Consider the following 13,509-nt stretch of genomic DNA (forward strand, 5'->3'; position numbering starts at 1 on the left):
TATCCACTCAGGTCACAGGGTAGAAACAGAGCACCAGCTCCCTTAAATTCAGCCTCCTCCTCAGGCTTGAAGAGACTTGCGGGAGTGGTGACTCTCATCTGCTCGAAGATGAACCCACTGTGGACCCTCCTCTTTGTGCTCTCAGCCCCCAGAGGTGAGTGTCTCTGGGTCAGACATGGGCACGTGGGGAAGCTGCATCTGAGCCCACGGGTCACCGTGCTTCTCTCTCTCCACAGGGGTCCTGTCCCAGGTGCAGCTGAAGGAGTCGGGCCCCAGCCTGGTGAAGCCCTCACAGACCCTCTCCCTCACCTGCACGGTCTCTGGATTCTCATTGAGCAGCAATGCTGTAGGCTGGGTCCGCCAGGCTCCAGGGAAGGCGCTGGAGTGCCTTGGTGGTATAAGCAGTGGTGGAAGCACAGGCTACAACCCAGCCCTGAAATCCCGGCTCAGCATCACCAAGGACAACTCCAAGAGCCAAGTCTCTCTGTCACTGAGCAGCGTGACAACTGAGGACACGGCCACATACTACTGTGCAAGAGACACAGTGAGGGGAAGTCAGTGTGAGCCCAGACAAAAACCTCCCTGCATAGGGGCCCGTGACCACCAGGGGGCGCTCAGGACTCAGTACAGAGCTGAGCCCTGGAGCAGGTGCAGAAGAGGCGTTGGGCGGTGGGGGGCCTGGGGGGGATTCTCCTCAGAGCTTCTCTTTCCTCCTCCTGCCCAGGAACCGCACCTCAGACCTTCTTGTTGTGTCCTGGTATTTCATTTTTGTGGTTTATGTCGCTCTCAGAAAACTGTGTTTATATATATTTTAATTTTTCCTTGAAGCAGGATAGCTTTATGCAAACACACACACACACACACACACATAATACTAAACAGCTAAAATTTTTCACCTTCATTTCTCTTCTTTAAAAGGAACTCAGTAAAACCTTTGACTCTCATGTTATTTTCAAACGATTAAGTATCCTGAAAGGAAACTTGAGATATTTAAACACTTTTAATCTTCGTTTTGTTTTTGTCCATGAAGGAGGAAGAGACTCAACCTCCTTCTTTCTGTCAAACTGCACATTAGAATCTGCAGCAATCAGCGTCAAAGGCTCCAGTGTCAGGGGTCCCCAGGGCTGCATATGCAATGATTCTCATCATTCACAGGTTCTGTACTGAAAATTCACCTACATGCTAGCTTTTATTAGTGTCTGAACATAAACACTGTTACCTTGTGTCCTTATATAGACATTGACAGTTTGGCCAGTTCACTGAGTCACTCAACACACACACATTCCAGGTGAGGTCAATCCGGGTGATACCATCTCGCCTCAATGTCTCTGAAGTCCACACCCATTCTGAGCTTATCTGTGGATCATTCATAAGGGGAAATACAGAGGTGCTCAGGTGGATTTGCCCCTGGGGTCACCGTGGAGCCCACCACCATGGGTCCTCGCTCCCATCACAGTGACCTTCACTGGCACAGGGAAAGGAAGGAGGAGCTGTGCTGGGTTCAGCCCTGAGGAAAGACCCAAGGACTGAGACGATGAAGGGCTGAGCTGAGATGGGCAAGGGGCAGGAGGTGGGGGCCGTCAGGGCGGAGACTCTGGCCTCAGAAAGGCAGACCTGCCCTGGGATCTGGTTCCAAGCCATCTGATAGACACACTGCTTGCCCACACTTCCTCGCCAACCATGTAAATTCAGAAGGCGCCCGTGGGGATCCTGGGATGACCAGGGTGAGTGTGACCACAGCCTCTCTGTATTCACAGGAATAGAGCTCCTCAATGCAAATTCCTCTTCATGCTTCAGGGTAAAATCCACCCCTGGGCTGTGAGAGCTCACCCCTCTCTGCTCACACAGGATGGAGGTCTCAGTGAAGGCACAGCTGTTGGGTAGAAAATGGGGCCTTGGGGTCTTCTCCTCTGCCTGGTGACAGCTCCCCAAGATGAGGGTCTCAGGTGCAGACACGGGTCTGTGGGGATAATTGTGACGGCAGGTGACTGACAGGGACGGATTCTCCTTGTCCCCAGCTGGCCTGTCCCAGTGCAGCTGAGGGGTAGGGTCCAGAACTGCTGAAGCTCTCACTGACCCTCTCCCTCACCTGTGCCATCTCTGGTTGCTCCATCACCAGGGGTTACTGGTAACCAGTACTCCCTGCAGCTGAGCTCTGTGATGACCAAGGACACGGCAGTGTGTTGCTGTGCAAGAGGCCCAGTGAGGGGAAGGCAGTGTGAGCCCAGACACCAGCCACCCTCCGGGGAATCCATGACCACCAGGGAGAGCTGGGGACGTACAATTGTGTGTTGCAGGAGCAGGTGCAGATGGTGATTGACAGCTGGTCTCCTATCAGGAGGCTTCCTCTCCTTGTAGCAGTTTTTCTGGGGAACTTATCTGCATTCATGACTCTTAGGTACCTCCTCAGTCTCTGAGGCAGAATGATGGTTGAGAGAGGGGACCATATCCTCACCGCACGAAAGGCACGGTCTCTTAGGGTTGCTTCCTCTTGTCACTTAGGCCCGTTCTCTGGACATTTGGTGTAAGCTCGCTAAGTCCACAGGAGAGGTTCTGTGTGACTCAGCAGTGCGGCTCAGCACAGCAGGGCCAGTGAACGAGCTAGCCAGCGGTCAACAGTGTAAGTACAGCTGGATCAGACAACAGAGGTGTATAAACCCAGCACCAGGGAAGAACCCCCCCTTGGTGGTGCTAACTGAACTGACACCTCACTCACAGCATCAGCCATAGTTCTCTCCACGGAGACCCAGCGGGACCTCCACGCCACCTGAGATAGAAGCTGAGTCTGCTGACACCACGCTCAGATGCAGGAAGATGAAAAGTTTGTGTCGTCTGTGTTTCTGCATCTACGTTTGTGGTGTCCTCAGACTCACCTTCTACATCAACCTGGGGTGGGAGTCCCACTGAATTTCCATGGAGAAAACTATGATTAATGCTCTGAGTGTGATGTCAGCTCTTTGAGCACCACCGAGGGCATTCCTCCCTTCACTAATTGACAGGCTCTAGTAGGTGCAGTAACTTCTGTCATTTGGGTGGTTTTACGGCAGATAGAGGACACATACTAAAGGGAAGCTTGTACTTGAAAACCAATTCTTACTTGATATCCTCAGCTTTCTTGTCAAGCTATGAGCCACCAGAAGTTCATATGAGGACAAGTCTTTAAACGAGAGAGTACAATACCTCTAAGGAATATACAGAATATTCCATGATGAATAAAGAAGCCATTGTGAGCACCGTCTTCGTGTTCAGGCATCCCTCCTGACTGTCTCATGGAACAAACACTACCTTTAGTTGATGGAATTGACTGATTTTAAATCACTTTTGTCCTAATATATGCATGCTGGTCACTCCAGTCATGTCAGACTCTTTACCACCCAATGGACTGTAGCCCATTAGGCTCCTCTCCATGAAATTTTCCAAGTAAGAATACTAGAGTGGGTTGCCATGCCCTCCTCCAGGGCATCTTAATGACCCAAGGATCAATCCTGTGTTTCTTACATCTGCTTATTGGTAGGCGGGTTCCTTATCACTAGCGCCATCTTGGGATCATTATGTGAGTCTTGTTCAGCAGAAATCACACAAAGAGAAGTGAACAGAGTAAACAGTGAGAAAGTCAAAGTTGCTCAGTTGTATCCAACTCTTTGCGACCCCACAGACTATACAGTCCATGGAATTCTCCAAGGAAGAATACCGGAGTGAGTAGCATTTCCCTTCTTCAGGGCATCTTCCCACCCAGGGATCAAACCCAGGTCTCCCAAACTGCAGGCAGATTCTTCACCAGCTGAGCCACAGGGAAGCCCAAGTATACTGGAGTGGGTAGCCTATCCCTTCTCCAGCAGATCTTCCAGTCCCAGGAATCGAACCCTATATTGCAGGATGATTCTTTACCACTGAGCTATCAGTTCAGTCGCTCGGTAATGACTGATTTTTCACAACCCCATGGACTGCAGCATGCCAGACTTCCCTGTCCATCTCCAACTCCCAGAACTTGCTCAAGCTTATGTCCATCCAGTCGGTGATGCCATCCAACCATCTCATCCTGTCTTCCCCTTTTCCTCCTGTCTTCAATCTTTCCGAGCATCAGGGTCGTTTCAAATGAGTCAGTTTTTCAAATCAAGTGGCCAAAGTATTGGGGCTTCAGGTTCAGCATCAGTCCTTCCAATGAATATTCAGCACTGATTTCCTTTAGGATAGACTGGTTGGATCTCCTTGCAGTAAAGGACTCTCAACAGTCTTCTCCAACACAGCAGTTGAAAAACATCAATACTTCAGTGCTCAGCTTTCTTTATGGCCCAACTCTCGTATCCATACATGAGTACTGAAAAATCCATAGCTTTACTAGATGGAATTTGGCCAGCAAAGTAAAGTCTCTGCTTTTTAATGCACTGTCTAGGATGGTCAAAGCTTTTCTTCCAAGGAGCATGCTATCAGGGAAGCTTGAACTGATCTATCGGGGAAGCCCAAACAATGAGAAAAATCACAAGCCAATGAAACAAGGAGCCCAGATGTGGGTGGTCCAAGGTTTGGTGAAGTCAGAAGTTCATGTACCTGGAGAGAATGAACAACCTTCCACATGGCACACCCACATGTCAGCCCCTCCCCCAGGGGACCCCCTCATGTACGGACGTGATGACTGCATTCCCTGGTCACACGGGGACATGGAAAGGGGCTGGGAGAAGAGGGACAGCTCCTCTGAAATTACCTCAGGAACCCGGAATCACCGAGAGGTGCTTTGTCCTGCCTTCTGACTAGAACTGGGCCACCAGGACGTGACAATCTCCGCACCATGGTGCTTTCTGAATTCCAGCCTCTTGGAAGAGCTTTGGAATCTGAGCCTAAAATAAATGCCCTGCTGAGTCCTTCATCCCTTTCTCTCTATGTTGGTCAAGTCTGTCCAGGCTCCTCTGACTCTTAGTGACATTGGATTTCTCCTTTGCCTCACAGGTCAAGGACAACCTCAGCTGGTACCTGCTGGTTCCTGCATCAAGAGGTAGTGTGTGAGGAAACCGTGATTTCCACCATTAAAGCAAGGAAATTCTCAACACCAAAAGTTTCCCTGGACCTAACAAAGTCCTAACATTACAGGGCAATCCCCCAGCACAATACCAGAGAGGTGGGCAATCCACAGTCCAGGGGAGATCTGCCCAGGAATGCAAAGCTTCAGGAGGAGCACCTTCAGGGTAATTACTACCAATTCCTGCAGGACCAGCAATAACCACTGTAAGGATGAGAGATCCTGGAGGCCACAGCCCATAGTTTGTGGGATATAACTCCACAAACATCCAGGTCTTCAAGGTGAGTGTGCATATTTATCCCTTCAGGACACCTGACGGACAAAGGGAAGGCCAATGCTGAGAAATGTTAACACCTATCCAGAAGGTTCATCAGGCAGACCCTCCATAAAAGAGCTCTTCCCCCAGCTTCTCCTAGGAGGTGAACAGAAATTCTTGTCCACTGCAGACCTACAGAGGGGGTATGTCTCATGGCTAAGAGAAGGGACTGGACCAGGTCACTGCAGCCCAGGAAGGAGTAGAATGAGGATGGGCCAATACTGAAAACCCTGGCAATGCTCAGAGCCCAGACCCAGATCCCCTGAGTCATGGGTGTTCAACCTCAACAATGCAGGTAACCCCTACCCACCTGTGACCCCCAGGGACCTGGCAGAGCTACGATATGCAGCCTCTTTGAGGAGGGGAGCTAGTGTGCAGACACCACAGCCAGACAACCATCAGGAGCCAGGGCGCTGAGGCTCTGGTACCCATGGCTGGAGACCAGGATTGGAGCACCTCACTACTGGCCTCAGACCCACTCTCTCCTGCCTGATCTACATGGCTAGTATCCCTCTCCTCTCTTGGGTATCTGACGATCTCAGGAATATTTATGAAGGTTCCATCAGAGACTCAGAACAGGGGGAAGCAGGTTTGTCACAGGGTCCTGCTGGAGGACACGTGGCTGACTCCCCACTGACCTATCTCCCCACTGACACCAGGTCCTGAGGTCCTCAGGCAGGTGGTCAGGAGGGATGGAGAGAAGCAGGATGGAGTCTGAGGACGGATGCACCCCAAGGCCATTCTGTTGAAGTGATGTCCTGCCAGGGGACACGCACATGGCTGGCCTAGCTTCTCTGCAGGGTGCTGTTGTGGCAACCCTCTCCAGTGTTCCTGCCCGGAGAATCCCATGGACGGAGGAGTCTGGTGGGCTACAGTCTGTGGTGTCTCAAAGGGTCAGACACGACTGAAGTGACTGAGCATGCTCACTGCCCCATTCCCTGGGTGAGCACACCCTCAGGGCAGCCTCCCCTGAGTCAGCTGAGAAGGCCTCTGCCTCGTCCTCCTCTGATGTCTCAGGTGTCTCCTCTCACAGGTGTGGGCACTAGGAGCCCCTCAGGTGTTTGTGCTGTGAGTTGTCTGGGGCGACCGCACTGGTTTCCGACAAGGGGGCTCATCTGGACCTTCTTGTGGGGCCCCTGCAGGGTCCAGGTGCTGCAAGAACAGGTGAGCCCAGGAATGAATGGTAGGTGGAGTGGGCATCGAGCCCTGTGCTTCTGCGTGCAGCTATCCTGTGACATAATGTTAGCCCACGGGGGGCTCCAGGAGGCCAAGGGACCCCAAGTCCTCGAGAGCCTCTGGACTCACTGTGAGTGTCAACTGCATCAGTGCCCCTGCAGCCCCAGGGCGGTGACGTCCAGGTGTTCTCACAAACTCCTTCCTTGGGGTCTCTCTACAGAGTGTGTGCGTTTATTGAGGCTATTTCTAGAGATGATTAAAGAACATGCTGTCTCTAGAAGAATAGTCTGAAGATGGAACACAGCCACTTAATACCAGACTAGAAACACTGCTAGGAATGCCCTGTGAGCCCAGGCAGGGGGTGCCCAGGACCCCAGTGCAGGGCTGCTGCCCAGGAGCATGTGGGAAGGGGCCGGGAGTCTCAGAGATGGAGTCTTCTCTTTACACTGAAAACAATAACTAGCAGGACAAGGATTGGTGACGTTTAATATTCAGGACTGTTGGGAATACACAGCAGAGTGAAGCCATGAGAAGTATATGTCTATATGTCTGTGAGTGTGTGTGTGAGTGTGTGAATGTGAGTAAGTATGCATGTTTGTGTGTGTGTATATATATGAGTGAGTGTATGTGTGTACATGTGAGTGTGCATATGTAAGTGCGAGGGTGTTTATGTGTGCATCTGAGCGTGTGAATGTGTGGATTCGTTTTGTGTCTGTATGTGTGAGCGTGAAAGTGTTTGTGAGTATATATCTCTGTATGTCTGTGTGACAGGTGTGTGTTTATATAACAGGTGTGTATGTGACTGTTGTGTGTGTGTGATAGGTATGTTTGACATATGTATGTGTGCCTGTATGTCTGTGTGACAGAGGTGTGTATATGTAACAGGTATGTGTGCAACAGGTGTGTGTGTGTGTAACGTGTGTGTGTGAACGGTGTGTGTTTCTGTGTAGTAGATGTCTGTGTTACAGGAGGGTGTGTATATAACATTGTGTGTTTGTAACAGTTGTGTGTGTTACAGGTGGTGGGTGTGTGAGACAGGTGTGTGAGTGTGTGACAGATATGTCTGTATGTGTGTGACAGGTCTCTTTGTGTGTAACAGGTGTATGTGTGTGTAACAGCTGTGTCTGTGTGTGAATGGCTGTGTTTGTGTATGACAGGTGTGTGTGTGTGTGACAGTTTTATGTGACTGTGTGTGTCTGTATGTCTGTGTGACAGGTGTGAGTGCTTGTGTGTGACAGTTTTGTATGTGTGTGTGACAAGTGTGTGTGTGTGTGACAGGTGTGTGTGTCTGTGTAACAGCTGTGTGTGTGACAGGTAGGTGTGTGTGTGTATGTGAATACCCAGTGGTCGCTAACTTTGGGGGAGCACACTGATTAGAAGTGAAGATGTCTCTGTGGCACTAAAGGCTGGGTCACGATGCGGACTGTGTCCTCTGGGGCGGGTCCCTCAGTGGAAGAGCTCTGTGTACACAGGAGTCAGGGACCTGGCAGGACACACGCCCTCAAACAAGCATGAGGACACGGACACAAACCCACTGAGCATGGCCATGGGTCATAAGTCTGCTCCTTCCTAATATCGCCCATGTATTAAGTGTAAAGTTTTCAGCCTCAGAACATGCAGGTGACCTGAGGTGTCCTAGGTTAAATACGGATATTCTGAGCCCTGAGAACATCACCCAGAGCAACACCGGCTCTGCACAGCAGTCCTGGGAGCACAGCCCTCACCAGGGACTGGAGCTGGAGAGTCCTCCTCCTGGTGGCCTTGGCTCCAGGTCAGGGTCATCCTGGTGCTGGGGTGAAGAAGGGACAGGGTCCAGTCAAAGGGGTTCATGCACTTCTGTCCCCTGTCCACAGGTGTGCACTCCCAGGTGCAGCTGGTGCAGTTGGGGCTGAGCTGAGGAAGCCTGGAGCATCAGTGAAGGTGTCCTGCAAGGCTTCTGGATACACCTTTACTGACTACATGCACTGGGGGCGACAGGCCCCTCAGCAAGGTCTTGAACGGTTGGACAGATTGACAGCAAAGATGGTGGAGCAAAGTAGGCACAGAAGTTCCAGGGTAGAGTCACCTTGGCTGTAGACACGTCCACCAGCACTGCCTACGTGCAGCTGAGCAGTCTGAGGTCTGAGGACACGGCTGTTTATTACTGTGTGAGACACACAGTGTGAAAACCCACATCCTGAGGGTGTCAGAAACCCTGAGGGGCAGGGCAGCTGTGCTGGGAGTAGACAGGAGAAAAATGATGGTTTTCCTGATTTCTCGTCACCAAGAGTCTGGAATCTGAGAGATCAGATCATGCTCTCCTGGGACACTGGTGTTTTTGAGCAAGATCTCAAGATGACAAGTATATGAAAGAAAAATTCAAGATAAAGGTTTCTCTCCAAAGGGTTATGGATTTTTATTCCTTTTTTAGCACGGGTATTGAGAGCCTCATTCTTCTTGGGAATGTTAGGGGAGGCATTATCTGGGAATACTTGGTTAATGTCAAGTATGGGATTCTTATTCTGTAGAGTGTCCTGGCAAGTCCTCCGGCTCATTCTTTAGTTTGAAAAGTGTCATCGTCCTTGGGGGATCCCAAGGGTGAATTTCTATTTCCCAGTCTCTGCCAAGCAGCCCACACATGGCATCTGGTCAGACAGCCACAAGCAGGGTTATAGAGTCAGAGTCGAGGGGTGCATAGTCCCTCAGTCTGTGGCAGCACATGGTTCCTCCCAGGGACCACGGCCTGCAGTGCCCTGTCCCCAGGGGCAGTGCTTGTGGTCACCGAGAAAGTTGGAGCCATGTGGGAGACACTGGTGGATGTGAGACCCACGTCCTAGCCTGTATCACTCTGCTGAGCGTTGTGCCAAGTTCCCATACGTGTGGAATTCAAACCAACACACACACATTCCCTTTTAGTCCACAGTTCAGAGTCTGATATCAGTTTCACTGGATTGGAATCCAGATGCGACAGGACCACAGTTCCAAGGCTCTCAGGGTCTGAATGCATCTGTGCCCCCAGAATTCAGGTTTGGAATTCCTGTGCACCCCGGAGAATGCTGCTAGAATTGGGGTCTTTGGCAGATGCTTACTTCATGAGAGGAGAGTCCTCATGATTTGGGTTGGAGTCTTTCTAAGAATCCCCAGAGAACATACTTGTCCCTGTCCACCAGGTAAGGACCCAGCAGGAAGGTGCCAGATGTGAACCAGGAAGGGGGCCTCACCAGAAGGCAGCCTCACTGGTGTTCTGACCTGGGGCTTCCAGCCTCTAGGACTGTGGGAAATAAAGGCTTGCTTACAGACCACCCCACCTGAGCTCCTGTTGTGCACTCTGAAAGGATAAAGTCACGGACAATCTGCTTCTTTGCCATGTCCAGTCTAGAGCTTCACTGCCCGTATCCCTGGCTCTCAGCCACTTCCTTCATCTGCACAGCCCAGCAAAGCACCTTCCATCAGTGGTCACTTCTCCCAGGGCCAGATGCCCTTGGCCTCCCTCTGATGAACACATTTGTGGTTTCAACTGGAGCCACCTGATAATCAAGGAAAAGCAGACATCTCAATTAGTCACATTTGCCAAAGTCCCTAATGCCAAGTGAGATGACATTCAGAGACTCAATGAATGATTCAGACAAACACAGTCCACCTTCAGCCCTGCAAATACATCCTTCCCACAGGCCCATTACACTTAGCAAATCCCAGAAAACCTCCAAAATGTCCACCTAAGAATTGACACTAAATTATAATGTCGATTATAATAAAGATTGTAGAGCAAAGTTGGTCTAAATACCATCAACCCCAAGTCCCAAATCTAGTCCTCTAACAGCTATGCATGAGGATTTGTGTTGTAAAATACAACACGAAGACAGGCGTATCTCAGCTACAAGGAGTTTCATTCCGTATAAAGGATAAATGTAAGTCAGAAAGGACCCCTGGTCCCAGTGTGCACGAGTGCTCAGTGCTACAGTTGTGTCTGACTCTTTGCCACCCTATGGACTATAGCCTGCCAAGCACCTCAGTTCATGGGGTTCTCCAGGCCGAGAATACTGGAGTGGGCTGGTATTTCCTCCTCCAGGGGATTCTTCCCAGCCAGGGACTGAACCCAAGTCTCCTGCATTTCTTTCAGTGAAAGCAGATTCTTCACTGTTGAGCCACCAGGGAGGCCCCACTGGCCCCGAGAGTGTTTAAATCCCTCCATGCAAACCCTACTAAGTCCAAGGTCTGGGAATAATCTTCTTTGGCTCCTCTTCCAGCCTCTGGGCCTGTTGATCTTCCCCTTACTTGCCATTCCTTTTCGTGGGAGGTGGTGCATATTTGAAGCTAAGCACTTTCACCAGCCTATTTCCTGCTGCTTGGATCTTGAACCATTGCTGTGACCTTCAAGGAAAAGACAATTGAGGATGGTGCATGATCCTTTCTATTCATTGTTGAATTTGATTTGCTAATAGGTTTTCAGAAGTTTTGCATTAAATTCATCCTAGGTACATTTTATAAAAGCCCCTAGAGAAACTTTCTGTTCCGAGACTGTTGCTCCTTGGAAGATTTATAAATTACTATGATGAAATTCAATTTTCACACACATGATCAGTCTCTCCATGTTGTCTCCTCCATCTTGATTCAGTCCTGCAGGTTTTACAGTTTAGGAATTTGTCCGTTTCTTCTAGACTGTCCAATTTGTTGGCATACAACTCTTTGTAATCATCTCATATGATTTTCTGTATCTCTGAGGTATTAGCTTTATGTCTTTTCTATATTTTGTTTCATTCCAGTAAGTTCTTGTTCCTCCTTGGGAGACTGGCGACAGGTTTGTGCTTTTCTTTGTCTTTGAAACGACGGCACTGACAGCAGCAGCACCAGCCTGATTCACTGATCGTCTTGTGTTCTGTGTGTGTGTTCCTCTCAACATTATTAATTTCTGCACTGTTTTGTCCTTTCCTTTCCACTACTGCCTCTGGGCTTTTGTGGCGTTTCTGTTTTAATTTCTGTAGGTAGTAAGTTGGATTGTTTCCTTCCGTTTCGTGAAGAAGACCTGTATCACTGTCAGCTTTCGTTTCAGAACTGCTGGGCCGGCATAGAGTTTAGAGATAAGTGTGTGTTAGTCCCTCAGTCGTGTCTGGCACTGTGTTGCCCCAGGGACTCTAGTGCGCCAGTCTTCTTTGTCCTTTCTAGGCAAGAATCCTGGAGTGGGTTGCCATTTCCTACTCCAGGGAACCTCACACCTGGGGAGTCAACCCAGGTCTCCTACATTGCAAGTGGATTCTTTCCCACAAGAGGCCAAATTCTCATGATCTATGGAACACTGTAGATAGAAAGCCCTAAAGACTCCACACAAAGCTACGAGACCACACTCATCCAGAGAGCACTGAACTCAACAGGTCAGAGTGGGTACCAGCATCTGATTGCTCATGGCTTGGGAGTTGTTGGGGATTGCATGGATCCCACTTCTGATGACATAAAATAAACCCCATAGAAACCAACTGGCAGTGGATTTGTGGATGTCGTGTGCGGCCTTCCAGTCCCGTGAGATGAGAAGCATATTTGGGTTTTACAGGTGATCCAGTGGGATCACAAGATCAGCGAAAGTGCAGGACAGAGGAAAGCCTGGTAGGAGATGCACCACAAGACCCCACTGGCTTTGATGATGGACGAAGGTGTTGAGCCAAGGGATGAGGACACACCTAGAAGCTCAGTGACCTGGATGCCAGACGCCCACAGTTCCAGGGTCACCCTCAGGAGTCTTGACCATGTTGCATAGTATCGGGCACAAGTGACCCCACAAGGTCTGAGGCAGAGTGAGGTGGGCCCTCTCCCCAGAGCACATTTAGGTGTCGGGAAGCTGGATCTGGCACAGAAGACATGCTCCTGCAGAACTGCTGTGACCAAAGCCAGACCGGGAAGGGCTTTTCATAGACAGTAGGTTCTAACTCAATCACTGTGCAGGTGAGATCCCTGTGACGAGGAAGAGCTGACCTGCGCCAGACCCGAAGGGGTGACATCTCAGGGCTGGGGAAGACCAGGGTCCCATGGACACGGCGTCCGTCAGAGTGGGGACACACACTGGTCTTTTCTGGCTCCAGGAGGGATAACCCCACTGATGACATGTTGACAGCACTCCCCACCCCGGGCAAACCCGCTGCCAAGTCCACACGTGCTGTGACTGTCGTCAGCCCCAGGCTACATCCTCACACACAGAAGTGCAGGAGTGAGGACACAGCCGCAGGGCCACAGGGAGGCGGGGGAGCGGAGCCCTAAGGAGCTCCCAGGAGCTGTGTGTCCTCAGTCCTCAGCAGACTTGGGGTCCTCAGTGTCCAGTGGCCTCAGGGAGGAGATGCTGAGGTTCACGAGTTCCTGCAGACACTCAGTTGTGCACAGGAAAATGCAGCCCACGGGGCAAGTCAGCCGTGCTGGGAAGACGAGCATCTCAGCACAAATGTCTACTTTGTCCACAAAATTAATACTGTGTTTAATTACTATGAACAAACCACCTCTAGAGTGATTCTTGAGGTTATTTAAGCTGTTCAAGAGGAAAAAATAGATAAGAAAGCAAAGGAAAATATAAATGCTTTAGTAATTCTGATAGACATTAAATTGTACTCAACTCCATTTGAACTCAATGTGATTATTACTTGTATATTTTCCTCTGATGTTTGTATATGGAGTAAGTAAACATCAGCTAATCAGAAAAGAAAAAAAAATAAGAGTTTGTGTCTAACAAATGGCTGGTACCTGAATGTGTGGTGGGCATTTGTTGAGTAACAGTAAACACATTCGTGGGATTAAAGTCTCTTCCCCAAATCTGCCATGTTCCCTGAAAGCATTTTGATTCCTGACCAGCCCTCCTTCATCATTTCATTCCTCAACAGTCTTCCTGGTATAGGGAGGGGGATCCCAGGAGGGGCTGAGTTCTCTGAGGACACATTCAGCACCCCCCTCACAGGGGGAGCCCAATAGACAGGACCTCTATTCACTGCTTTCTGCTTTTTATACAGAGGTCCCTCCTGTATGCAAATATCCACTGAGGTCACAGGGT

At 50.1% G+C, this 13,509-nt stretch overlaps 1 protein-coding gene across 1 annotated transcript; it reads left to right on the top strand.

The window, feature by feature from the left end:
* LOC112582664 lies at positions 1–2,771 on the top strand. The gene is made up of 4 exons (XM_045163842.1): positions 1–154; positions 237–757; positions 2,503–2,620; positions 2,719–2,771. Exons 1-4 carry the CDS (start codon positions 109–111, stop codon positions 2,769–2,771), a joined length of 738 nt encoding a protein of 245 aa, XP_045019777.1. The 5' UTR covers positions 1–108.
* The last annotated feature ends 10,738 nt before the right edge of the window (positions 2,772–13,509 follow it).

The sequence above is a fragment of the Bubalus bubalis genome, chromosome 20, assembly GCF_019923935.1.
Source record: "Bubalus bubalis isolate 160015118507 breed Murrah chromosome 20, NDDB_SH_1, whole genome shotgun sequence".
NCBI lineage: Eukaryota > Metazoa > Chordata > Mammalia > Artiodactyla > Bovidae > Bubalus > Bubalus bubalis.

Coding starts and splice junctions, on each gene's coding strand:
- LOC112582664 (XM_045163842.1), top strand. CDS start 109: ATGAACCCACTGTGGACCCTCCTCTTTGTGCTCTCAGCCCCCAGAG. Junction 155..236: donor TGTGCTCTCAGCCCCCAGAG/GTGAGTGTCTCT, acceptor CTCTCTCCACAG/GGGTCCTGTCCCAGGTGCAG. Junction 2,621..2,718: donor GCTAGCCAGCGGTCAACAGT/GTAAGTACAGCT, acceptor CCTCACTCACAG/CATCAGCCATAGTTCTCTCC.